The sequence below is a fragment of the Erpetoichthys calabaricus genome, chromosome 3 (genome assembly GCF_900747795.2).
Source record: "Erpetoichthys calabaricus chromosome 3, fErpCal1.3, whole genome shotgun sequence".
Taxonomy (NCBI): domain Eukaryota; kingdom Metazoa; phylum Chordata; class Cladistia; order Polypteriformes; family Polypteridae; genus Erpetoichthys; species Erpetoichthys calabaricus.
In genome coordinates, this window is record NC_041396.2 from 268,228,190 (window position 1) to 268,256,176 (window position 27,987).

Here is a 27,987-nt window from a genome sequence, read left to right on the forward strand (position 1 = left end):
AAAAAACAATTATTGCATTGTTCTCTGGATGAAAACTCAGCTGAATAAATATATGCAAATATAAGCCAAATATGACGGTGTTTGGTATCGTACATGAGCTACCTAACAATAGCACACTGATGTAAATTCATCTGGACAGTTCGCGAAGCAGACCCGATATGTAAATGAATTCAACTGAAAAAAGCCTCAATATATCTGACCGGTTGGCGCCGTGGCTTAGTTGGTTAAAGCGCCTGTCTAGTAAACAGGAGATCCTGGGTTCGAATCCCAGCGGTGCCTTTGTTATTATTCACAATTAAAGCGATGCCTTTAAGGGTTATCACTTAATGATCATCAGCAGAACGACATCTCTTCATTATTACCAGTTGCTGTAAATGACCCTTCCTACAACTGTAACGTGCAGAACCTGTACAGCATAGCCAAGGAGAGATCTTTGCACAGCCAGGGAGGGATTTCAAATTTTAAGTGGAAGGTAGGAGTGGAGTGTGAATGGGCAAGGAGTCCCATAGTGCTACATATTATGTGTGGGATACATTAGCCTTTTTTATAAGCAGGGGTAGCCAGAAACAAAACTTTCAAAGATTGCTATAAGTGTTGATTGCTGTCAATAATACCATACCTGAAAAGATATTGGCAAAGCAATGTCCCAGTAACTGTTCTGTGAATATGTAAAGAAATATACTCAGTGGACAAAGTATTAGGAACAGCTGTGCACCTGCTTATCCATGCTATTATCTAATCAGCAAATCATGTGACAGCGGTGCATTGCATACAATCATGCAGATACAGGTCAGCAACTTTAGGTAATGGCTGCATCAAACACAAGAATGGAGAAAAATTATGATCTCACTGATTTGATTGTGATGTGATTGTTCGTGCCAGACGTGCTGGTTTGAGTATTTCTGTAACTGCTGATCTCCTGCGATTTTCACACACAACAGACTCTACAGTTTAATCATAACAGTGCAAGAAACAAAAAATATCCATTCAGTGGCCATTTTGCAGATGGAAACACCTTATTCATGACAGAATGGGAATGGCCAGACTGGTGCAAACTGACACAAAGGCTATGATAACTCAGATAACCCCTCTGTATAACTGTGATGAGCAGAAAAGCATCACAGAATGCACAACACATTGAACCTTGACGTGGATTGACTACAACTGCGGAAGACCATGTTTGGTTCCACTCCTGTCAGCCAAGAACACAAAGTTGAAGCTGCAGTGGTCACTGGCTCAGTAAAACTGGTCAGCTGAAGACTGGAAAAACATAGCCTGGTCTGGCGAATCTCGATTTCAGACGAGAAACACAGATAGTAGGCTCAGAATGTGATGCCAAAAGCATGAATCTATGCACTCACCCTGCCTTGTGTCAATAGTCCAGGCTTTTGGTAATGGTGTAATAGTGTGGCGAACATTTTCTTGACAAACTTTTGGCCCATTAATACCAATGAATCATTGCTTGAATTCCACAGCCTACAGTATATTTGAGCATTTTTGCTGACCATGTTTATCCTTTAACTGCAACAGCTTTCCCATCTTCTAATGGTTACTTTCAGCACGATAATCCACCTGCACCATATAAGAACTGGGGCTGTTTTGAGAGAAAAATCAGGTTCTATCCATTATCTGTATAGTGATCCTAAGAATTTACTCAGTGAGTGTATTTTTCCACTGGCACAATTAAAAATTTCTTAAAAGGTTTGGCACAAGTACAGAGCGCAGGTTTCGAAGAGTATGAAAACAAACTTTGCATGATTCTAATAGAAATGTGTTTCACAGTGGCCAAAACTGTGTTTAACAGACAAATCTGTGCCCTCTTAAAAAATCATAGCAGTGCCATAGGGGATTTTTTTAGTTCCTAAAAGACCCACCAGCACAAACCTTCCAGAAAGAACCTTCTTTTCTGTAACAGGTTCTATAAATGAATAGATGATAATAAATTTTGTGAAATGCCAATGGGTTCATGATTTTAAAAGGACTCTTGCTGCATTTAATAACACAGGCTAAGTTCAGGTTTTCTTGATCTGTCAGTATCCATCCACATAGTCTAATATAAGGTAAAGATTTCTGTTTTGTGCACATATTAGAAACCTTTTCAAATCCAAAGATTCAAAGAATCCCAAGAAACTGATTACATACTCAAAACAAGATGCACCTGCAATGACATTGCAGATGGAAAAGACAGTCAGTGTGGATGTAGATGTGGTTCAGTGTTATGCCACACCGCTTCTGTGGAAAGAACATCCTCCACTTCTTCAAACCCCTAAACAGTCTGTGTAAGGCCATTTATGTGGCACTGAAAAACAAATCTGTCAAGTATAGAGAGTGTGCAGATGCCTAGAACAAGAAATTTAAGAAGCTCCTGGATGGAAAAAAAATGTCACAGTACACTCTTAAAAATAAAGATTCTTTAATGGCACTACACAGTTCTTTACTAGGTTGTGTGGTTCCTCAGAAGAGCCTTTGCTTGACAAAGCACCATTTCATTCAGGGACAAGTTCATTGCATATGAAATTGGCTCTCTGTGCCTTGAAAAACTTCCTAAATTGTAGAAGAAACCTGAAATCTTGAATGAATGGTAGACTATTTAGCGGGGAACTAACAGGTAAAGAAACCTGGACTTTGTCTGTGCTATTCTATGCAGCAGGAATCCTTTTAAAATCCCTTGGAATTTCACTAATTTGTTACCATTTATTTGTGGTTATTCACAATATGGAGCCTTTTATAGATCTAAAGAAATAACCGTTCCCTTATGACAATGACAATGCTCTCTGAAGAACCACTATGGCAACTTTATTTTAAGAGTGTACAAAGAAGCAGCAACTCTTTGTACATCCCATGCTATTTACTCCACCACAATGCAAACAATATAGATTTTAGTTGCTCCTTCATGTTTAAAGGTCAGACTCTGAATGAGCACCTTAGGCTCCATTTTGCTATGTGAATTTCCCCTTGGGATTCTATCTATCTATCTATCTATCTATCTATCTATCTATCTATCTATCTATCTATCTATCTATCTATCTATCTATCTATCTATCTATCTATCTATCTATCTGTCTAGGTGTGCTTCATTGCTTTTGGGAATAGTATTGACATAAAAGGTATGTTCAAGACACAACCTTCTATGATTTCTCTGGTGTGACAAGAACCACAGTGCACCACGTGATGTGTACAAATGGCATAGCTTACCCTTTGGCACAACATGTGGCACCTGCTGTGCTACATTTGCCCAATGATTAATATTTTCAACAGTAGTACGCAGGGTGAAGATGTCTACCACTCCATAGAGCATTGCTTCTATGTTGATAAACTTCTACAGAGTTTATCCAATGCATTTGCAGTGTAGCAAAGCAGTTTGTCAACAAACTTGTTTAGCTCCTTTATTTAGGGGTTTAAATTCTGTCTTTGGTCCAGAAACACTCCCTGTGATGTGTTATTATTCATATTGTTTATGTGGAAATTAATACGATGAAGGAGTGGGCAGATTTTTTTTACTACTTCTGTTTCTATTAAATTGTGCGTGTTCATGTACATTTGGGCAAAAAAGGTAAAACTGAAAGACAGTATTTGAAGTATATGTTTTCAGGGATTGTCTCCTTCTTGAGCAGGTGATAGTTTCTATATTGTAGTTACATTGAGTCAGAGGAATACAGCAAAGGTGTCTGCTTAGGTGCTTACAGGTGCATCTCAATAAATTAAAATATCGAAAAGTTAATTTATTTCAGTAATTCAATTCAAAAAGTGTAACTCATATACAGTACTTGGTCGGGGCTCCTTTTGCATGAATTACTGCATCAATGCAGCGTGGCATGCAGGCGATCAGCCTGTACCACTGCTGAGGTGTTATGGAAGCCTAGCTCAGCAGCTTGTCTGCATTGTTGAGTCTGGTGTCTCTCATCTTCCTCTTGACAATACCCCATAGATTCTCTATGTGGTTTAGGTCAGATGAGTTTGCTGGCCAATCAAGCACGGTGATACCATGGTCATTAAACCAGGTATTGGTACTTTTGGCAGTGTGGACAGGTGCCAGGTCCTGCTGGAAAATGAAATCAACATCTCCATAAAGCTTGTCAGCAGAGGGAAACATGAATCCTGATGCTCTGTATATTCAATTAATTATCATTATCATTCCTGGTGGCTCCAAAATCCGTACTAACCCCCACTTTCTGTTCTGTTCTTTTTCTGGTTTTCTGTGGTGGCGATCTGTGCCACTACCACCTAATCAAAGCACCGTGATGTCCCTACATTGATGGATTAAAGGCCAGAAGCCCCCATGACCGTCATCATCAAATTCTTCCATGAGAACCCTGAATACCATGAGGACTGATTGAGGACATTTATGTTACGTAGAATGCCTAGAGGGGGCTGGGCGGTCTCGTGGCCTCAGAACCCCTGCAGATTTTTTTTTTTCTCCAGCCGTCTGGAGTTTTTTTTTGTTTTTTCTGTCCTCCCTGGCCATGGACCTTACTTTTATTCTATGTTAATAAGTGTTCCCTAATTTTAATTATTTATTTTGTCTTTATTCTCTTTTTTCATCATGTAAAGCACTTTGAGTTACATTGTATGAAAATGTGCTATATAAATAAATGTTGTTGTTGTACAATATTGAACCTTTTCTTAATATTCTAATTTTCTGAGATACTGAATTTTGGGTTTTCATTAGATATAAGCCATAATCAGCAAAATGAAAAGAAATAAACGCTTGAAATATATCACTCTGTGTGTAATGAATATACATAATATATGAGTTTCACTTTTTGAATTGAATTACTGAAATATATTAACTTTTTGATGATATTCTAATTTATTGAGATGCTCCTGTATATGCAAGGTTTTCCTTAATTAATACTTTAATGTGACACATTAATACTGCAATGTGTTATGCAATTACTTCCTGCCGTTCTCTTTGGAAGCCTCTGTCTGTCTTTGTTTGTACTATATACTTTAGGAGCCGGGTCAAATGTAACTAACGAATGACTTTAACTTATTACTTTAGTTACCAAGAGTTTTGGGGAAACACTTTTCTAGTCACGCACGTACTTAAATAAAAGTTAACGTCGTACACAGCGCTACGTGTCTTTCGAGAAACCCAAGCATTCAGATCTTCTCAGATGCATCGAGAGCATATGGTTGCATAAACCATCTCAGAACGTTTACACTTTCTAAATAAATTCCAATTTGCAATAAAGTTCATATTGCGTTCTTCACGTCTGAGATCGTCACTGAAACTTAAATCTGCGTGTTTCATTAAGAATGTAGTTCACGTAGTAGTTCATGTTAGGAAGTTTTAATAAACTTAGTGATGTTTTTTAAAAAATGAAAGAGGAGCAATTAGTGAGTGAAACTGTAGAAGGGAGGAGAAGTATTCTTGGGTATCTCAGTGTTGTATATTCACCGTTGTGTTATTAAAAAAATGGCAAGTTGTCCACAAACTGGGGTGACCATCTATGAGTGCCTTCCTACACATCGAGCACTCCCCTGCTACGCTACCAAAGTCACTCGAGAACCAAGAACAACTGACGTTCGATTCTGGTAAGGTGAGATAGCGGACTCCCTTCACCAGCAGGCTTATCAGGAAATCAAGAAACACGAAAATGTATAAGAGGAAAAGAACGAATTTTTGCACGGTCACAGTATTTGTATAAGTTTGGTTTTGATTTATATTTTCCATCGGTCTACATGCTTACAAAATTGTGCTTATGCGTAGTAAAACTTGCTTGTTAACAGGCTAAATAATCAAGAAAGTTACATGAAACCTTTGATTAATATGAGTAAGATAGATAAATAAATAAATGAATGAATAAATGGAGTCTGAACGTACCATGCATCCAAATTAACGACTGTCAAATTAATTGACTGTATGACTCATTCGAATATATTTGTTCTTATGTTTGAATGCTTGACGGTTGAAATAGTCCCTTTAGTCTTCTTTTTTCAGCATGAAAATGAACATTAATAACTTTCAAGCTCTTTTGTCACAAGTATATTCAAACTATGTTATTTTTTTCATTGAGAATAGAATCGAAGTGTTTCCAATAAAATCGAAATACAGTAATTACTAAACAGGAATGTTTTGTTTTACTGCAGTGTTTTTTTCCTTGAAGCAAATGTAAAACTGTAGCGCAGACTTTCTTAAACTTTGTTTTTCGCGACCCTTGCTGTCTTCGAGGTAAGGTTAGGGTCCCCCGCCGACAGTCAAAGCCGATTTCATAAAGATCCTGAGAAAGTCATCGCGAGACACTTCGTAAACCGTACGCGACTCATTCCTATTAAATACAACGGCGAGTCAGGACCATTAGCGACCCTGGTAAAGGTGCTATATAAATAAGTGAAATGCATTATTATTTGTTATAATTATGACTCCTGCGGTGGGTTGGCACTCTGCCCGGGACTGGTTCCTGCCTTGTGCTCTGTGTTGGCTGGGATTGGCTCCAGCAGACCCCCGTGACCCTGTGTTCGGATTCAGCGGGTTGGAAAATGGATGGATGGATGGATGGATAATTATGACTCAATAGAATTTGCAGGCAGTTTGTTTAATTGTGATTTTAACTATGCTTATTGTTCATGTGTTCCTTGACGAATCAATCATTCATTAAACAGTTTTTGTTTAATCAAAAAAGAAAAATAAACAACTAAATCTGCAAAGTAGAATTCAAAGCACCATTCGTTGAAGAGAGTTTTTGTTTTATTTTAGAGATATATTCTTCCATTCAGTAATATACCATGAGCGGGATTTGAACCAGCATCCCTGAAGTAATTTCTGGTAGATCGTCGCTCAAGAATCACAGCTATACCTCAACTAACACACGCAAGCCTCAACGCAGCACATACTTTAAGAAACTGTGCTCAGAGCAACAAATTAAATTGCAACACTGTGATATAAATTTAAGCTCAACAAGAAAGGTAACGTGAAAGAGTTGCCATTATATGTGTGTTGTAAAACAGGAATGAAACAGTGTTATTAAAAGTGCAAATTTAAAATTAAGGAAATGCTTCACCATCTTTGATGATTGCCGTTGAAAGCCGGCATTAATAACATAAGATTCGCTGCGAGCAGGATTTGAACCTGCGTGGGGAAACCCCATTGGATTTCAAGTCCAACGCCTTAACCACTCGGCCATCACAGCCATACGACACCATCAAACTCCACTTAGAATAACCAGGTTTCATTTTTTTATTGATTATTTGGGATTTGTTCTGAATTTTGTATTTTGTGATTTTTCATTACATCTATAAAAGGTGGACCATTACGGTGTCCGGGATTATTGATTGATTGATTAATTCTCATGACGTTTGTTAACAAACGTCATGTAATATTCATCATGAAGAGACAATTGAAAAGTTACATAGCACTTCATCATTTGCAAATTTTATCACACACCTATCTACTTGACCCGAAAATATAACAAGGAAATCAAAATAGAGTTCTAGATAGACAGATAGGTAAGAAATTAGATAAGAATGGATTTATACTGTTATTAATGGCGCCGTGGCTTAGTTGGTTAAAGCGCCTGTCTAGTAAACAGGAGATCCTGGGTTCGAATCCCAGCGGTGCCTTTTAAACTGATTATATCAGATCTGTATGTCTTTCGTCCCTGTATCTAGGAAATTAAACGTAGTAATACCAAACGAACAGTGTCTTTAAGTATCAGACGTCACGGTATCTAGGAAAAGGAACTTAATAAAATCAAGGTACTGAAGGTAATATTACTTTAATAAGAAACAAACACTTAAGTGGATACTTTTTATTTAGTAATCGCCATACATTTTTGGGGTGGGGATGGGGAAGTAATTCCGTTGTGAAAATTCCAGCTTCAAATTGGGTATTAAAATGGACAGTATTTTCACATGACTTTATTGTATTTAAATTGAATCAGGTATTCCTTAAGGGAAGAGAACAAGCAGAAATTTAAGGATAGACATTCCACACTGACTGAAGGTGGGGGATTGTGCCTGGCTGCGAGCTGTTGGTCTGGGAAACTGTACGAACCGACTCCCGTACCAGTCCTCTGCAATCTGACAGATCACGGTTCAGAACACTAAGACATCTGTCTGTTATTTAACCTTCAAAAACTGTCAGGAGCATTGACCAGTGTACGGTTTCTCTCATAATACTTACTGAAGTCAACAACTGCAATTCTATCTTCATTGAAGTTAACAAACTGTTTCATTCCGTTTTTATATTCCATTTTACAATTATGCCGAATCAAAACATCTCATGCTAAATAATTCAATTATGTCATTTTTAAATTATAATATACATTCAATACCAATTTCCTTTCTCGGTATAATAATAATAATAATAATAATAATAATATATTTTATTTATACAGCGCCTTTCCCATACGCAAGGCGCAGTTTAACAACAGCACTTAATTACAGTAATATCCATCCATCCATCCGTTCATCCATTTTCCAACCCGCTGAATCCAAGCACAGGGTCACGGGGGTCTGCTGGAGCCAATCCCAGCCAACACAGGGCACAAGGCAGGAACCAATCCCGGGCAGGGTGCCAACCCACCGCAGTTACGGTAATATATATTTTCAAAAGAAGTCAATAGTCAGTTATGTTAGTCATTGATTGTAATCCAATGTTTAGAGAAAGAAATTCATGTTGTCCAGAGGAGAAAGAAATGTTGCCTTTCTGAAATATAACATGCTACAGTTCTGTCAAGGTTCCAAGGATTAATAAAATAACAATGAGAGGTCGAGCTTTTAGTTACAGGGCCCCTAAACTGTGGAATGGTCTGCCTTCTACTATAAGAGATTCCCCTTCGGTCTCAGCTTTTAAATCCCAGCTGAAGACTCACTACTTCAGTTTAGTATATCCTGACTAGAGCTGCTGATTAACTGTACAGACTGCATCTCTGTTGTTAGTCATTAGCACTAAAACATAAGTAACATGATAGTTAGAATTGGATACTAACCCTCACCTATTCTGTTTCTCTTCTCAGTACTCAAATGTGGCACTTGGTGACACGGCCCACCTGCCAAGTTGTTTTGCCTGCCTAAGTCAAAGTCATCCCTGATGGAGGATCACAGAATTCGTGAGAAAGAGGGGTCCTTTCATCAGATTGGCTGGCCCAACACTGTTTCAGCCGTGGAATGGCCAAATGGGGGAGGCAGCTTGATGGATGAGGTCCCAAGGAGTCTAAAATTATCTAAATCTTATTATGTGATATCATCTACTGTTAAATTCTGCTCCGCACTTCTAAAAAATTTTTTATTGAGGATTTGTTCTGTTCTGTGTATTGTATTGTATTGACCCCCTTCTTTTGACACCCACTGCACGCCCAACCTACCTGGAAAGGGGTCTCTCTTTGAACTGCCTTTCCCAAGGTTTCTTCCATTTTTTCCCTACTAGGTTTTTTTGGGAGTTTTTCCTTGTCTTTTTAGAGATTCAAGGCTGGGGGGCTGTCAAGAGGCAGGGCCTGATAAAGCCCATTGCGGCACTTCCTGTGTGATTTTGGGCTTTACAAAAATAAATTGTATTGTATTGTATTGTCAGTATTTTGAAAACAACTCAGCATAAATAAGCTTGCATAACCACAAACAACATTTAGAACACACTGAAAAATTATTTTTCAATCATTAAATTTTTGTTTTTCACTATTCTAAACCTATTGTGAAAATCAATGTTGTAAGTTAGATTTACGTGAAACATTCACTCTTTTATTGACTATGGTGCCTTCCTGTGCTCGTCTATATTCTGCTGAGTGGTTTGAACAGGAGACTTTGAACTTTATAATACAAATCTCAGACTATACTCCCTATAGGAAAAATGAACCACGCCCGTTAGTTTTCAGACAACTGCGCCTTTCATAAATGTGCTGCATTTTTAAAAATTAACAACAACAGAGCTTTGTTAGAGTTGATTAACATTAGTAACCTCACTCTACACATAGTGATAAAAGTTACAGTGCTTCGGTGCATTTTACAGTGATTAATTTTTAGTAACGTAGACGCATATAATGAAAATTCAAATTCTTATAGAAGACTTTGCAAGTCCTTACTTCCATATTATTGTGCAAGCTTTAAACACATTCACTCAATGGCTGATAACAAATCGCCTGTTCTGATCCAGACTGCATTCTCATTGTAATCATAGTACAAATGACATGCAGACATCTTTTTTCAAGGTTCTTCTTCTTGTACTTTTAAGTGGAATGCACACATTTTATACATCTTCCAACAGGAAACGTCAGCAGACAAACCTGCTGACAGAATTTCACATTTTTCTTATTGTACGGATAGCGGATCACTGCTAGTCAAAAGTCAGCTAAACTTAAGGTGGTCGAGGATGCTTTATGTTTACACTTGACATACAAATCATAACTGATCAGAAGAACAAAGAGTGTGTTTAAATACCTGAACAGCTCCCCTGGTAAATATGTAAATTTTCCAATTTTATATCATATGCTCAGAATTTCTTGTTTTGGAAAATATTGTTTTTGTAATATGTGGAATTGTGATTATTGTATACTGTGTGTTGCAAGTCTGTTTTGACTGAAGGGGCTACCTCTATTGGCCATACAGTGTTCTCCATTTACTGTAATCTTGTGTGGGTGTGTGTGGTTGTGCAGCATGAGGCTAGAAGGCTAGAAGTCTCCTGATTGTTGGAATTACTGTACTTTCTTTATACATTTGCACCTATGCTGCTATGAAACCTAAGCCAGTGAAGATGTAGTAAAAGCCCACCATCATTTGTACCCTCAAAAGTAGCCAAAGGTTAATACACATTGAACACAAGTCATTACATTGATGGGTCTCAGCAGCATCTTGATCTTCATCCACCACTGAAAAATCCATCAAAGTTAACAAGTCATTGTTCCACTTTATGGGAAAGAAGCACTAACCCAATCATTTTTTCAATTATTTGCCAAATTCTGCAGCAAAAACCTGGTCACGTTGTGATTAGCTCTACTATTGGGATTCCCCAGAGTTTCACGTTTGAGTCATGCAGTGTGTGTAGTCTGCATGTTCTTTCTGTGTTATTCTCCTTTTTCACATCAAACCCATTCAAATCTAAAATGGAGGTCTTGCTATTTCAACTGAGACATTTCATAGCAAAATAAATTTTCCTGGGCAGTGGATGGTAACAAGGCTCTCAATTTACTTATTACATAGCAGTATTTTTCAGGTAATGATGTCAGATGGTATTACAATGATCTGGTGCCAATGGACCAGGCACTAGCATCCCGTTGTTTGTTTAATTTTTTTCGTTTCTTTTTTTTCTTTTTGTGACATGAATTGTGTACTAACTTCCACGTCTACGGAGTCATTAGCAAAAGCAAAACATGTTTTATTAATTACATAAATCAATGTTAACATAGAGTCCACAATCACAAAGGAAAATAGTGGTCCAGCCCCCACCCTCAGAATTTTCATGCCAAAATGGCAATAACAACTTCTCCCCACCTCTCCTTCAGCTCTTACTCTCTTATCACCTTCCTAACAAGGAGGAACACATGCTTTTGACTGTGGACTTTACTTAAGTAATGATGCATTCAAATTTTGTGTGAATTTTTTACCATGTGTGACATCATACTTCATTCCGTTTACCCACATATCCAATTGGAGCTTTGGGAGAACAAAATGGCAGACAACAAACAAGGTTGAAATTAAAGATATGACCTCAATTTGTAATGAAAATAAAAAATAGAGAACATTCGTTAGGCAAAAATCACAATAATAATAATAATAATAATAATTCATTACATTTATATAGCGCTTTTCTCAGTACTTAAAGCGCTATCCACACAGGGAGGAACCGGGAAGCGAACCCACAATCTTCCACATCTAAATACAATACCATTTTTTTCTAATTTTGTACAATAAATTAAGGAGAGATGTCAAATTTACATTGCAGCTTGGCAAAACCTGGTAAGAAAGTATTATGGTAAATAACATGTTGCAGGGCAGTCAAAAGAGTGCTTGCACTTCCTATATCTTCCATAGTATGTGAACACAGCATAAACACTGGAGAGACTGATCCTTTAAAATCAGCTGCGAAGTAAGATACTGTCTAGACCCTTAAATTTGGAGTTATGGGGAGACTTTTTTAAAATTCCAAGAGCACCCAATTGGACAAAGCTTCACACTTTCATATCTGGACAAAACATACCTATCTGTAACCCTAAGAGACACAGTTCAGCCTTCTACTGCGCCTAACCAACTATTCTACAGCCTGTTAAGGCACATAGTGTACACATCTTAGTAAACATAGTTCACTTTAGGATTAGGACAATTAGGACAATGTAAGATCTTTTACAAGATTATGTTACTTTCTTGATACATACAGTGCATTTAGAAAGTATCCAGACCCCTTCACTTACTGCACACTTTATTTTGTTGTAGATTTAATTTTAAATTGATATAATTTCAATTTTTGCCAATCAATCTACCCCAATAACCCATGATGACAAAGTAAAATGTGTTTTCAGAAAGGTTTGCACATTTAGTTAAATTAAAAACTGAAATCTGTCATTACAGTTGTGATCAGGTGGATCCTGTTTGCTTTAATTATCATTGAGATGTGCCAAGAATTTGATTAAAGTTCACCTGTGAAAAACTGAACTGATTAGGCATTGTTTGAAAAGGCACACACAACTGTGTATTGAAGGTCCCACAATTCACACTGCATACAGGAGAGAAAAGAAGCCATACAGCACAAGGAATTCCCTGTAGACTTCTGTAATGAACTTGTGGTTAGGCATAAAACAGGGAAGTATTTTAAAAACACTTAAAAAAGCTTTGAGTGTTTCCAGAACCACAGTGGCTCGGATGATGGTGAAACAGAAGAAGTTTGAAACCAACAGGACTCTTCCTAGAGCTGGTTACTCAAGTAATAAGGGCCATGGTCAGGAAGTTCACCAATAACCCATTGGTCACTTCAATAGATCTTCAGAGTCCTCTGCTGAGATAATAATAATAATAATATATTTTATTTATATTGCACCTTTCCTATGTTCAAGGTAGGAGAACCATCTTAGTAGAACTCCATTAATCAGATATTGATGGTAGAGTGGCTAACGCTCACTTGGAATTTGCTAAATGTCATTTAACTCTAAGAGCACAAGGTAAATGATTCTCTAGTATAATGAGGTAGAACTCCAAGCGCTATGTCGGGTGGATACCTAATACCATCCCTATAGTGAAGCGTGGTGGTGGTAGCATCAGGGCGCTTCTCAGTGGAAGGGACAGGAAGGCTGATCAGATTTGAGTGAAGAATGAATGCCACCAAATACAGAGAGGTCCTTGAAGAAAAATTTGCATGTGACCTCAGACTGGGGTATAAGTTCATCATCCAACATGACAATCACCTCAAGCATACATCCAAGATAACACTGGAATGGCTTTGGAACAAGTCTCTGATTTTTCTTAAGTGGTCTAGCCAAAGCACAGACATAAACCCCATGGAATATCTGTGGTGAGACCTAAAGACAAACATTCACAGATTCATCCCATCCAATCTGAAGTTCTCCCAGGAAGCATTAAATAAAGTGCCCAAATCCAGGTGTGCAAAACTTGTACAGGCTTACCCAAGAAGAGCTTAAACTGCAATTGCTGCCAAAGCGGCTTATACAAAGTACTGAATTAAAGGTCTGAATGCTTAAATACAGTAAATCGGAAATTTCAGTTTTTAATTTTTAATAAATTTTCAAACCTTTCTGAAAATATAAGTTCACTTTGACATTATTGATTATTTAGTATGCATTGACAGGAAAAAATGCATATTTATCCATTTAAAGTTAAATCTACAACACAAAATCCTGAATCCAACATAACTCAGCTGCCCTTGGTCTAGCAATCAACTCAACATTAATGTCAGCTGAAAGTTCACCTGCTGCCCCCAACATCTATAGTTATTCTAGTCCAAGGCAAAGTTGTCAGTTTTTACTGTGCCTTATTTATTTATGAAAAAATGGATTGTTTCCCAAGTAATAATACATTTGTTGGGTAAATATGTTTCTAAACGTCCAGTTCAATCAGGTTTATAATATATTAGTGCTTGCTGTCGGGCTGCAATAAATATAAACAATGTCTAATGTTTCTAGAAATTGTGAGTTTTTTTTCTCCGAGCTACTTTTATTTCAAAGCTGGTGAGATTTGTCTATATGCCTCTATTTAACTGTAAGCATTGGGTAATAATTTTCAATTACTTTTACAATCAAAAAAAATGTCACAGGGAAGGAACATTAGTAAGAAAACAGACACTCAGGAAATTTATTATTTTTATTTAGCACTCAATATAATGCAACAGTATTTATTATTTAACACTCACCATGGTGCACACAACAGAAGAAGTGCTTTATGTGTAGAATACAATTTTCACAGAGATCCCTGTTTATGCAAGTTATTCTTGACTTGATCTGGGTGACACAGTGACTCAATAGTGATACATGAATGCAGATCCTCTGGGCATCCATCCCTATAAATTAACACTAAAACACACTCCTGGGTTTAGACAACAGCAGTATTTGAGCATTTTAGGATTCTGCCTAAATGAAAGTTCTTTGCATTTTGAAAAACCCTTACCCTCACAGAGCCAGACATCACTATCAACAATAGTATTGTCATAATTGCAAACACGTAACACAGCCCAGAATATTAAAAAATGCTATAAACAATTAAGACATTTTTTTCACAATATCATTGGCAACAAATTCACAATACAACACAGAACATTTAAATATATACATATGAAGTTAGTAGAAACACAGAAAAACTAAAAATGTGCCAGAGACTGAATTGATCATTTATGGCCAAGGTCTCCACACATTATGACAAGGAATATTTCTTCCCATCAATGATATTGAAGTGCCATTTCTGTTTGTGTCATTCATTGTTGGACTGTTTTTAAAAGTAGGTACCTCAGAGTGTTTTGTGTTTAGCGTAAAGGGTGCACATGCGATTTGTGTGGCATGACAGAATGCTGAAGTCATGGGCCTTTGATTCATTGGCCTGTAGTCATCTATGGGTTCAAAAGGTGACATAGCCGGGACAGGCACCTTACACTGCCTTAGTCCAGGTTGATTCTGTTGAAAACTTGGGGAAAGTGGCATAAAGTCAATGCTTGTATTTAAGAAGCTGTTCTCATCTTTGTGGAGGTGGGATGGAAAATTGTGCCAAAGCAATTTTCTTTTTGCTTTGGGCCCTCTGCCTTTGTCTGTTTTTTTCAGAAAGCTGGACATGTGGTTCAAGCACCCTTTAAATCCTTTCTTGAAGCTTTCTTCTTTGATGTCCTGTAAATTTTCTGTAACTACCAAAGAACATTTTTTCAACAAATGTTAACACCATTGGAAAAATAAAAGCTGTGTAAGATAAAATTATAATGGAATCTCACATCATTTCAATTTCAGCACACTGTAAAGAAAAACTTATGCCAGCTAAATAGAAACCCCAATGCTATTGTTAGCTTTTTACATTATTTTACTCCTTCTTTCTAATTAAATAAAATAAAGTGAGTTCTGTTTTCAAAAGGGGTTTATTTAAAAACTGTAATAGCATGCTTTCTTTAATATGGTAAGCATTAAGATTTTAAATACAGCTATTATTCAGTTTTTGGCATATGCCTTTACCCAAGACATATTAAAAAATCAGAATACATTTATTTATTTATTTATTTGCTTTTACATACTGTATAGGATACATTTTCAACATTCTGAACATAGCCAGGTTAACGGACTTGCTCAGAATACTGCTCTGACTTACAGGAAGGTATTGAAATGGCACCTTTAAATTCAAATGCCATAAAAATGATCAAAATGCAGTAATGTCTCTATTTTCCAGTTACTTGCAGAAAATCTTACAAAACCGAAATGAACAATCCATATTATGATATAGAATGCTTTAGGTACCCTGAGAATCCTGAAAGAGCCCCCTTTCAACCTCTTCACGTGAATATATTTGGAATTCCCTGTCTTAATTTAATTCTAGTCATTTGTTTTCCATGGAATGAAATGGGCTACAGGTGAATTTAAACTAGGAAGTTAAATATTTTAAAACCTGTAACTTTTCTTTCATGCATTTTTTCTGGTATGTGTGGCAATGTGCCCTGTAAAGGACTGATTACCCATCTAGGCGTAGTTCCTGCTTTGCCCCCCAATACTGCTGGAAACACTTTGGTCAATGTAATCCTAATATACAGTGCATCCAGAAAGTATTCACAGCGCATCACTTTTTCCACATTTTGTTATGTTACAGCCTTATTCCAAAATGGATTAAATTCATTTTTTTCCTCAGAATTCTACACACAACACCCCATAATGACAACGTGAAAAAAGTTTACTTGAGGTTTTTGCAAATTTATTAAAAATAAAAAAACTAAGAAATCACATGTACATAAGTATTTACAGCCTTTGCTCAATACTTTGTCAATGCACCTTTGGCAGCAATTACAGCCTCAAGTCTTTTTGAATATGATGCCACAAGCTTGGCACACCTATCCTTGGCCAGTTTCGCCCATTCCTCTTTGCAGCACCTCACAAGCTCCATCAGGTTGGATGGGAAGTGTCGGTGCACAGCCATTTTAAGATCTCTCCAGAGATGTTCAATCGGATTCAAGTCTGGGCTCTGGCTGGGCCACTCAAGGACATTCACAGAGTTGTCCTGAAGCCATTCCTTTGATATTTTGGCTGTGTGCTTAGGGTCGTTGTCCTGCTGAAAGATGAACCATCGCCCCAGTCTGAGATCAAGAGCACTCTGGAGCAGGTTTTCATCCAGAATGTCTCTGTACATTGCTGCAGTCATCTTTCCCTTTATCCTGACTAGTCTCCAGTTCCTGCCGCTGAAAAACATCCCCACAGCATGATGCTGCCACCACCATGCTTCACTGTAGGGATGGTGCCAGGTTTCCTCCAAACGTGACGCCTGGCATTCACACCAAAGAGTTCAATCTTTGTCTCATCAGACTAGAGAATTTTCTTTCTCATGGTCTGAGAGTCCTTCAGGTGCCTTTTGGCAAACTCCAGGCAGGCTGCCATGTGCCTTTTACTAAGGAGTGGCTTCCGTCTGGCCACTCTACCATACAGGCCTAATTGGTGGATTGCTGCAGAGATGGTTGTCCTTCTGGAAGGTTCTCCTCTCTCCACAGAGGACCTCTGGAGCTCTGACAGAGTGACCATCGGGTTCTTGGTCACCTCCCTGACTAAGGCCCTTCTCCCCCAATCGCTCAGTTTAGATGGCCGGCCAACTCTAGGAAGAGTCCTGGTGGTTTCAATCTTCTTCCACTTAAGGATGATGGAGGCCACTGTGCTCATTGGGACCTTCAAAGCAGCAGAAATGTTTCTGTAACCTTCCCCAGATATGTGCCTCTAGACAAACCTGTCTCGGAGGTCTACAGACAATTCCTTTGACTTCATGCTTGGTTTGTGCTCTGACATGAACTGTCAACTGTGGGACCTTATATAGACAGGTGTGTGCCTTTCCAAATAATGTCCAGTCAACTGAATTTACCACAGGTGGACTCCAATTAAGCTGCAGAAACATCTCAAGGATGATCAGGGGAAGCAGGATGCACCTGAGCTCAATTTTGAGCTTCACTGCAAAGGCTGTGAATACTTATGTTCATGTGCTTTGTCAATTTTTTTATTTTTAATAAATTTGCAAAAACCTCAAGTAAACTTTTTTCACGTTGTCATTATGGGGTGTTGTGTGTAGAATTCTGAGGGAAAAATGATTTTTTTTTTAATCCATTTTGGAATAAGGCTGTAACATAACAAAATGTGGAAAAAGTGATGTGCTGTGAATACTTTCCGGATGCACTGTAGATGTCTTACAAATGGATTTGCATATTTTTTGTGTGTTTATTTCTGCTGACTCCTGATATAAAAGAGTAAATAGAAATTTTAAAGGAATAAAATTCCCTTACATTTTCTTAGACTACTCTTTTTGTACTTCCTCGTGACCCCACTCAGGATTCAGTCAGTCCGTCATTGTCCAACCTGCTATATCCAAACACAGGGTCATGGGTGTCTGTTGGAGCCAATCCCAGCCAACACAGGCAAGGCAGGAACAAATCCACGGGCAGGGAGCCAGCTCACTGCAGGGCACACACACACTAGGGACAATGCACCTAACCTGCAGGTCTTTGGACTGTGGGAGGAAACCCACGCAGACACTGGAAGACCATGCAAACTTCACACAGGGAGGACCCAGGAAGCGAACCCAGGTCTCCTTACTGCGAGGCAGCAGCGCTACCACTGTGCCACCATGCTGCCGCCCTCTGGATTCAGGCTTGCAAAATGGTATGATATGACTGCATGGTATAAAATGGTAAGGTATGGCATGGCATGTCATTGTAGGTAATGCTTTGCTATGGTATTTTTTTGTACAGCGCCACAAGGACTGTTGATGCAGAACTGGATATTACTCTATTGTAGGGCAATCTCACACCCACTACCACAATGAACCTATTAGGGTTGTCAGTCAATTCAACAGCATGAATTTAACCTTTACATGATCTATTTTACAATTTACACTTTTTAGAGATGAAAAAGTTTGGGTTTTTTCAACATACCTTGAGATTTTAAAGCTTCTTTCTTCCCAATGAACTGAACTGCCAATTCTAGAATTTCTGCTTTTTCCACTTTGGGATTCTGGAGCCGCTGCACACAAAACAAAAATACACAAAAATACTTCTATAGGTATTCTGGTGATCAAATGATATTCCTCCCTTGATAGCCTTCAATACACTATGATTATAGGAAAAAAAATGTCTTTACCTGTTCAGAGCCGCCACCTCCCTAAAAGAGAAATCCTCAACTTTGGTCCTTAACAACCACTGCAAGAGCATGTTTTCATGTTCACCAATATTCTAAAAAAAATGTTCTTGCCTTAAGCTGAATTTTTCAAACTCAGTGCCTGTTTTTTTGCAGTTATTTAATGATATTGAAAGTATATAGCAATGCATTACTTATAATCTTTAAACACAGGCACTTCTAAACAAGTTTATTGATTTTTCTCTCTTAAGTTTTATCTTTTATTTTAATTATCTGCTGTGTCAAAATCCCATTACGTAATTGCTCCTCTTAGAAATTATATAGAACTTTATTTGTACCTGAAGGAAAAATTTGGCTTTTAGCAAAAGCTCATCCACCTTAATACAAGTATAGGTGTCTATGTATGTGTCTAGAGGGTATTTCTGTGACTGTCCAGTTGCTGTTTCTATGTTGTTTGCCGTTTGGTATGGGATTCGTAAAAGCAGTGCTAATGTTTGTGATATGTCAACTATTGGAATGAAAAATGCAATGCAATTTATTACTACATGGATTACAAAATACAATTCAAAAAGCCAGGAGTTGGTAATCTCTGCAGTGAGGAGCCTCCACCCTGCAGCTTCATGTACATGTATTTGACTTAATGGACGTCATCATTATTTGAGTCAGAAAAGCCTCCCAACAACCCTAATCTTAACCACAGTGTAAGCGGGCAAAACTCTGAGGTCTGCAGCTAGACTCTTTTGGTGTCCATTGGAGCCATCTCCACCTACTTGGAGCTCCAGGGTGAATGGCTGCAGAGATATATACTGGAAAAGGTGGTGTAATGTTTATGATGTGTCACCTGTGGAATGACAAATGCAAGGCATTTTGTCTCTGCATGCAACACAAAATGCATTCCAATAGATGGTTAACTGCAAACGTTAATGCTGAATACTGTATGCTGAGTTATAAAGTAATTACTTAGATTTCAACCCCATAAATAAATACACACAAACCACACACACACACACACACACACACACACGTATATATTAGTATTTACAAACACACTACAGATTGAACACAGGTCAGAATCACTAAAAAGAAAAAAACTTCTGACTTGGCGATTAAAGCTACAGTGAGACATTATGCAGGCATATTGCTGTTGGTATAAAGGAGCCTAAGTAGCAATTCTTGACACTTCTGCTGAATAATTTGTTTGCTGGAAATCCACACTGTTAGTGTGTCAGAGAGAGGATGTGAAGCATTGTTCATAATGGTACTCAGTTTTATTTCATCCTCTCCTCCTGTACTACTTCTGTGGGTCCAGAGTGCATCCCTTAACTTAGCCTACCCTTTTAAATTAGCTAGTTGACTCAGAGGGCCTTTCTTGAAGTGATGTTTCTGGTTCAGCACATCACAGCATAGAAAAATCTGACTGGCCATTATAAAGAATATACTGTATGAAGGATGTCATTATTTACATTAAAGGAACGCAATCTCCTAAGAAAAAGACCCTGTTCTGCTCTTTCTTATGTACTTACGCTGGGTTACTAGACCAGTCCAACCTTTCATTGATGTGGACCCCCAAGTAGTTTAGCAATGCACCACCTCCACATCCACTCCCTAAATAGTGAACGAATGTAAAGGCTGTTTGTTGTGGCAAAAGTCAATAGCCAGTTCTTTGCTTTTGCTGATGTTAACATGCAGACAATTCTTTCGGTACCAAAAAACAAAGTTCTCCATCTGACTCCTATACACATACACCTTCGATACCCCCCATAAGTGCAGAATTATCTGAGAATATCTCAAGTGACATGACCTTGTGTTATATTTGTAGTCTGAGGTGTAAAGTGTGCAGAAAAAAAGGAGACAGGACTGTTCCTCATATGGTGCTCCAGTGTTGCTCATATCCATATCAGAGACGCGGGCCTATTAAAATGCTTACAGAGGAGGAAAACTGAAAAACACTATTCTAGAGCATAATTATGTGTGTATGCTATTGTATTACTTTAATAGATACAAGTTTATTACCATATACACACAGAATAGTGATATTTTTACCTGCATTGCTCCCACAGACTAGCAGTTAAATGCAAATACCAGCATGACTAGTTGTTGGGTAATTTTATGATCTATGACTTGCTATTTGTTTAGTTTTAAAACATGTTTACATACTGTAAATAGTCAGTTTGTAAAGCATAACCTTCTCTTCAATCAGTATGCATTTTGTTAACACATAAATATATTTGATTTTTAAAGCTATTATCTGCTTGAAAGCTGATGATGGTCATAAAACTGAAATTCCTGCTTGGATACATGTTACATTCATTGAACACGCACCAAGCACATGGTGCAAACCCATGATCTCCTACACGCCAGCTTATTCATGCTTTCTTTTTTATGATTAATAAATGTTTGTAGGGTCTAGTGTTAAATAAATACAGAATTCCTACTTTTCTAAATGAAAGCCCAAAACAGGCAAACTTATTGACTAAAAGACTGAAGTGGATTAATTTAATTTTTAGATTATATCATTTAAAAGGTACACAATACACTTCCATGTTATTTGTTGCTATTTAAAACTTTATGCGGTGTTAGATTCTGATAATGTCATGTTTCAGAAAAATGGCTTATTACTGTACATGAAATAAATTAGGTGGAAATGACCCATCAAAGTGTTATGCACCAGATAGCTGTCTGTATCAACATAACAACTACCAAAAATAGAACTTTTAAAATTACTTTTAATTTACAAAATGAACATTAATTAATTTAAGTGCAATGTGAGCTTTGGGAAAATAAAAACAAAATATTCCTCTTTGCTTGTATGTTTTACAGTCTCTTTTAGCTGCATACTGGCAGTTACAACTTTGAACTGATGTACATATGCACACAATATTAAAAAGGGATACAGATGTTCACAGGCTCCAATTTTATATTACACTTTGTTTGCCTGCAGGTCAAACTGCTTCTCGGCAAATACCTCTAACCTACTACCATGAGCTTGGAAAAATGGGCTGAAAAATGTACAGATGGACTGGGATAGCTTTAATTCTACACACAGGAACCACTGTCTTTTTAAGCTTTTTCATATAAATTACTGAGTCAGTTCCTCTGTGAAAGATTTTCTTCATCTGTATGCTGAGTTGTGCTGCTGTGAGCAATACAGAAGAAATCATACATTTGAAAAAGATTTATCCTTTCTGAAGTCGGAGCTAGATAACAAATTTTAATAACAGGTAGTTTGCAAAAAATAAGAGCAGATACAGTGGATCTCCTGAACCATATTGCAGCAAAGATAAATCACTGAGTCAGCTCCTTAATGTTTTTAGATTAGATTTGTAATTTTGTGCTGGGCAATTGTAGTTTGACATCAGAACAGAAACCTGCTTTTACAGGATATCTGTGAACTGAAGTCTATCCCAGCAACTTCTAGTGCAGAGAAAGAATAAACTATCAAAGAGATGAAAATCCATCACAAGACACAATCACGCACACTACTTTCACCTTATATGTGTGTCATTGTGAATACACAGGACCAAACTGAATGTTCTTATAAATACTGGAAGATTCTTGAAACTACAAATAGAAGATGAGTCAACTTGAATTTAATCAGGAAGTGCTCAGTAGCAGTGCTGACCATTTTGTTGCCATGCCTTTTAATTATTCATCTTATCATGCCTGGTTTAAACTACAAGACAACTCAAAATTTTGCATACCAGATATTCAAAGCTACTAGCAATTAATGTCTTTATTTGTATTAGACATTCATTATCAGTGTCATATAAGGGTTGGGTGTGTTCTTTAATGGCAACACCTCAGAGATGTTTAAAATATATGTTTTAAAGAATGCAGACTATCTTTTGCAGTATCACATAAAGTTCTAGGACTGAAACACATAACTTTATCATTTTAGATTAAAAGAATTACCCACTTTGCATTAGCTACACACAGACATATACAAGGTATGCCACAGGCGTATTATCATGCTATTGAACAGACATTACCAATTTTCATCTGCCCCATAGGAACAGGGCTGTATAGGCACTTGCCCTGTTATAAATAAAGGTACAAAAGTGGTTCTTCAGAGCAATGTTTTATGGGAACCATTTTTGGCTCCCAAATGAACCATACATTTGAAAGTTCCAGAGTGATCCTTTGTACATTTAGATATGTGACGGGCTCCATAAACAGCCATGACTAGATTATAACGGATATGCGAATGCCACTGGTTCTTAATTTTAAAAGGATTTTTACTGCATACAATAACAGAGGCTCAGCACAGGTTTACTTGATCTGTTTGTATCCTGCTAGGTAGTCTACTGTACATTAAAGATTCTGCTCCGGTCCATTTATTAAAAGTAATGGCTCTAAAATGGCACTTTACACTATTAAAAATAATGTTTCTTTAATGACATTTTATAGCTCCTAATTGGGTTGTGCGGTTCCTTATAGCAAATTTGCTTGACAAGGCACCATTTTATTCTGGGAAGAGTTCTTTTGTGTATGAAGTTGGTTCTTTGTGCTTTTAAAAACATCCTATTATGTAAAAAAAAAAAAAAAAGAAAAGAAATCTTTAATGTATGGTAGGTGACCTAGCAGGACACTACGTCTGCAGCAATAGTCCTTTTGAAAGCATGAGTCATTGGTATTTCACAAATCTGTTGCCATCTTTTCATGGGTATTTGTGAAACCTGTTACAGATCCAAATAAATAAAGGTTCTTTCTGGAACATTCATGTGGATGGGTCTTTTGAGAATCAAAAGTGGTTTTCCTATGGTATTGCTCTGAAGAACCACATGTCATTCTAGGAAGGATTTTTTACATATGAAATTAACTCTCCAAGATTTGGAAAGGTCCCTAGCATGTAGTCAAAATAAGAAATCTTTAATCTATAATAGGCAATTAAGCAGGATACTAACAGATCGAGAAAACTTGAACTGAACCTGTGTTATTGTATACACCATATGTGCTTTAAAAATCAGGAACCTGTTGAAATTTCACAAATCTGTTATATGATACTTTCAAATACCATACTATACCCTTACCAAAAAAAAAAAAATTCCATTATTTACTTTAATATGCAGGCATTCTTATGTTTGAATTAAGCTTACATAATAACCCTCCTGATGTTCCAAACACACAGTTTGTTTGGAACTGGTGAACATTGTATAATGGTGTTTGCACCTTCAATAATAAATATCTGCCCATTCACAATCACATACAGAAATTGCAAACAATTATTAAAGGAAAAGTTACATTAACCAAAACAAATGGGGTGCAGAATTCAAAACTAATTAAGTAGACAACATATAGTAGTTACCTTCCCTAATGAATGGATTAAGATTTGTTGAAATTTAAAGAGTCTAATATTGTGATGGAAGGCAGAGATAATACTGACCTCATCATTTGTGTTTTCTAGCAGTAGAACCCTTAGTCTCTCCAAACTCACGTTGATTCGCTCACGCCGCCGTTTTTCTGTGAGAGGCTTTAAAATCTACATAGTGAAAAAAGACTAAGAAACACAAATGTTCGAAGGCACAATGCAACTTAAAACAACAATAAGAAACATTTAAAAGTCACAGCATCATATAAATATTGTGAATAAATAGCATGTAATTTATTCAGGGGTGAAATGTTTATACAAATCTTTGTGTTAACCATAGTCATTTAAAGCCATTATATTCCTTTCCAATATGAGCAACAATTATCACGACAAGCTGCATTTAATGATCAAGCATTCCAAATACATAGATACATATATACTGTACCATAGAGGGAGAGAGAGATACTTTAGGGCGATGACAGTGGAAAAACATTTTTGGCTGCCAGAAGAACCATCCACATGAAGGTTCCAGAAAGAACCTTTTTTTCTTTTTTTAGATCAGCAACATATTAGATGAGTAGCCATGAACAGATGGTAACAGTACACGTGTAAGTTCATACATTTGTACACATTTGTAAGTTATCGCAAACAATGTTTACTTGTTACATGTTCTCAAACTTACTTTGTTTATCTCCTTACTCTGAAAATGGAATTGTAACCCTCTGTTTCATACCATTCTCCAAGATAAAATTGATTCAAGTTTTTAAAAAAGTTAAAGTTTTGATGTTGGTGAATTAACCGACTTTATACATTTGTTTACTGACATTTTTAGAGAGAAGATCATTTTACATGGGAGAAGATTCAATGAGCTGCTGCTTTTACAGTGTCACGACTTGTTTCGGGTTTTTCATTAAGGATGGCCCTTTATGCTATGATTTTCTGTTTTTATATACAGTAGGTAGCTCAAGACTCTTTAATTATAATGGCTATGTTTGGTGGAGTTAGGTATTCGTTTCCAACACAATCGACACAAATCTCGCAAACATCATTAACAATTTTAATTGACAATAAAAAAAAGCCATCCGATTTCATTGCCTTTAAAATAAAGACTTAACTCTCGAGTACTGTTGCACATACCCAACTACATTAAATAAAGGAACATGTTTTTTATACTCATTAAGTTATTATTTTACTGTTTTCCCATTGCTTTAGTTGCATTAAGTTGGTACACAGTAACTCCAAACAAATACGCTTTACATTAAATTTCGCAGTATGACCACTTTTCACGCATGTCACCGCATAATCGGCATTTCGGATTGTTTAGAACAGGGGTGCCCAACTCCAGTCCTGGAGGGCCCCAGTGGCTGCACGTTTTCATTGTAACCCTTTTCTTAATTAGTGACCTGTTGCTAATTAATTTCTTTTGAATTAATTTTATTTGACTTGCTGTTGAAGACCCCTCAATGTTTTTCTTTTTTCTTAATTAGCATCCAAACAATAATGAGATACAAAATGAGCCAGAACAAGACCAGCAAACTGTGTCCATCATACAATATCTGAAAATAAAGAAAGGTGAAGGTCTCAGGAATGCTGATCTGCTCTTAGAAAAGAGAAAATCTACAATTTTGGAAATGACGGCTTTTGCACAATGAGAGAAGCAACAAGCCATGGAAGTAAAAAAATGGGTTTAATTAACAACAAGACTCAGCGCCTCATTAAGCATCTGGTTGGAGTGAAATTGGTTGGAGTTTGAGGCCCTGACTTAGTTGGTCTTCTGTTGGCTCACTCACTTCACATTTCATTTCTGTTTGGGTGCCATTTAAGGAAAGAAATGAATCAATTCAGAGGACCGATAAAGAAATTCAGTGAAACATTTCTTAAAAACCGCAAGTCAATTAAAATGAATTCAAAAGAAGTTAATTAGCAGCAAAAACAGATCACTAATTAAGAAAAGGGTTAGAATGAAAACCTGCAGTCAATGTGGCCCTCCAGGACTGGAGTTGGGCACCCCTGCAGAACACGATTCGCTGTGGTGAGTTTAAGTGGGATGTTATATATGGGACTAGTCTTTCAGTACTTGTGGGGCTAGTTTCTGGTTTAAAAAAAACGCCGCAAAAGTAAACAAAGAACCCCATACCTTCGGCTAGTTGATGTGTAGCCCACAAAGGCACGTCTTTCATCTTCTTTGAAATGACAAGCGACTGAGATGTGCCAAATTACATTTTAAAGGTATCTGATTATCTGATTTATTCAGTACAATATTTTTTAAAATCGGTAGTGGCATTTACAGAATCATAGAAAATGTATTTATCAAAATACGAAAATAGGCAAAAACTGTATTCATCATCTGTTATCCATCCATCCATTATTCAACCTGCTATATCCTAACACAAGGTCACGGAGGTCTGCTGGAGCCAATCCTAGCCAACGCAAGGTAGAAACAAATCCCGGGCAGGGCGCCAGCCCACCATGCACTGAGGATCGCTAATGCACGTCTTTGGACTGGAAACCCACACAGACACGGGGAGAACATCCAAACTACACACTGGGATGACACGGAAAGCGAACCCAAGTTTCCTTACTGCGAGGCAGCAGCGCTACCACTGCGCCACTCTAGCACCGTTTTCTGTCCATGATTATTCGGTTATGTACAGATGTTAATTAAGCATTAAATAATTTGCGGAGAAAAGCCAAGCAAAATGACACCTTTTATTGGCTAACTAAAAAGATTACAATATGCAAGCTACATCTTGCCTGAAGAAGGGGCCTGAGTTGCCTCGAAAGCTTGCATATTGTAATCTTTTTAGTTAGCTAATACAAGGTGTCATTTTGCTTGGCTTTTCTCTACATTCATAATGGCTAACACGGTACAACACCCTAGTACTACAAATAATTTGCGGGAAATTTAGCTATTTAGAATTGTGTTAATTTAACCATAGGGCTTATTTTTTGCTGTACATCGGTTACTTGCACTTTTACAGATCAAGTTTCCGAAGTTTGAATGTCATTATAAATGTGCACCACTCCTGATTTTGAAAGCTGCTGAGCAGTGTAACACGGCACATCCTTAGAGCCAAGTCAAGCATATACGGTGCAAAAAAGGATAAAAGCGCTTAATATATCCATGTGATGTCAACCTGCTATACCTGATCTGAGAATACCAGACACAGACCCTAAAAACCCATTTCAAACTCTAGGGAAGCCCGGGTCTATTCTTAACAGCACTGGGCGCAAAAAGAACGCGGTCTTGGATAGAATGCCAGCCTATCGCAGGGCTCGCTCACTCATTGATTCAACTAATCTGTACAATACGTTTTTGGAGATGCAGCGGCTGGACGACCCACATATATAATGAGAAAGGATTCAAACTCAGAACACTCTATCCATTAATAAAGTGATCTGAAAACAGGGATGCATCTAGATCCTTCTCTCTGTTTGATCTATTATATATGAATTTACTGCCTTGTTTCTCCCCACTTTCTACTACTGACTTAGTATTTTAAAAGCAAGTCCTGGGTAAAAACAAACCAAATTGCTAAAAATATTTGAACATGATCACATGAGTAAAATAATCCTTATACTATTATTTAATTTTAGCGTATGCAAGCCTTACTTTTTTCAAAGTCCTGAATGTTGCGACTGTCTTGGACATCTTGAGAACCTCACCGATTTCCTTGCTCTTCCAGGCTAATCAGGTTAAAGTACATTTGACCAGGCTTATATGGCGAGGACACCTAGCCGTTTGCTTCGTCGAACGCTTCAAGCACACTTCACAAGGTGACAAATGCAAATGACCTGGGGACGGTCGTGTGATTTTTTTAAGATTACACGTGCTAAAACAAGGTGTGAAAGCGTGGCTTGAGACTCCTGCATTTCGTATAGGGATTCACACTTTTGGCATGTATGGAAACCCCAATGCCAAAAGTCACACTTCCATGACAAAACAATTCC

General features: G+C 37.4%; 1 protein-coding gene and 3 non-coding genes across 4 annotated transcripts; 2 read left to right on the top strand and 2 right to left on the bottom strand.

Annotated features, from left to right (window-relative positions):
• Nucleotides 1-205: 205 nt before the first annotated feature.
• On the top strand, nucleotides 206-279 carry trnat-agu (transfer RNA threonine (anticodon AGU)). The gene has a single exon. It is a non-coding gene; the product is annotated as a tRNA-Thr (tRNA).
• Nucleotides 280-7,051: 6,772 nt separating this feature from the next.
• On the bottom strand, nucleotides 7,052-7,133 carry trnas-uga (transfer RNA serine (anticodon UGA)). Its single transcript has one exon. It is a non-coding gene; the product is annotated as a tRNA-Ser (tRNA).
• Nucleotides 7,134-7,489: 356 nt separating this feature from the next.
• On the top strand, nucleotides 7,490-7,563 carry trnat-agu (transfer RNA threonine (anticodon AGU)). The gene has a single exon. It is a non-coding gene; the product is annotated as a tRNA-Thr (tRNA).
• Nucleotides 7,564-14,259: 6,696 nt separating this feature from the next.
• Nucleotides 14,260-27,956, bottom strand: LOC114647601 (transcription factor HES-7.1-A-like). The gene is made up of 4 exons (XM_028796206.2): nucleotides 27,650-27,956; nucleotides 24,112-24,207; nucleotides 18,527-18,614; nucleotides 14,260-15,268 (listed from the first exon to the last, which is right to left on the bottom strand). The coding sequence occupies exons 1-4, from the start codon at nucleotides 27,686-27,688 to the stop codon at nucleotides 14,766-14,768; spliced, it is 726 nt and encodes a 241-aa protein (XP_028652039.1). The 5' UTR covers nucleotides 27,689-27,956; the 3' UTR covers nucleotides 14,260-14,765.
• Nucleotides 27,957-27,987: the final 31 nt, after the last annotated feature.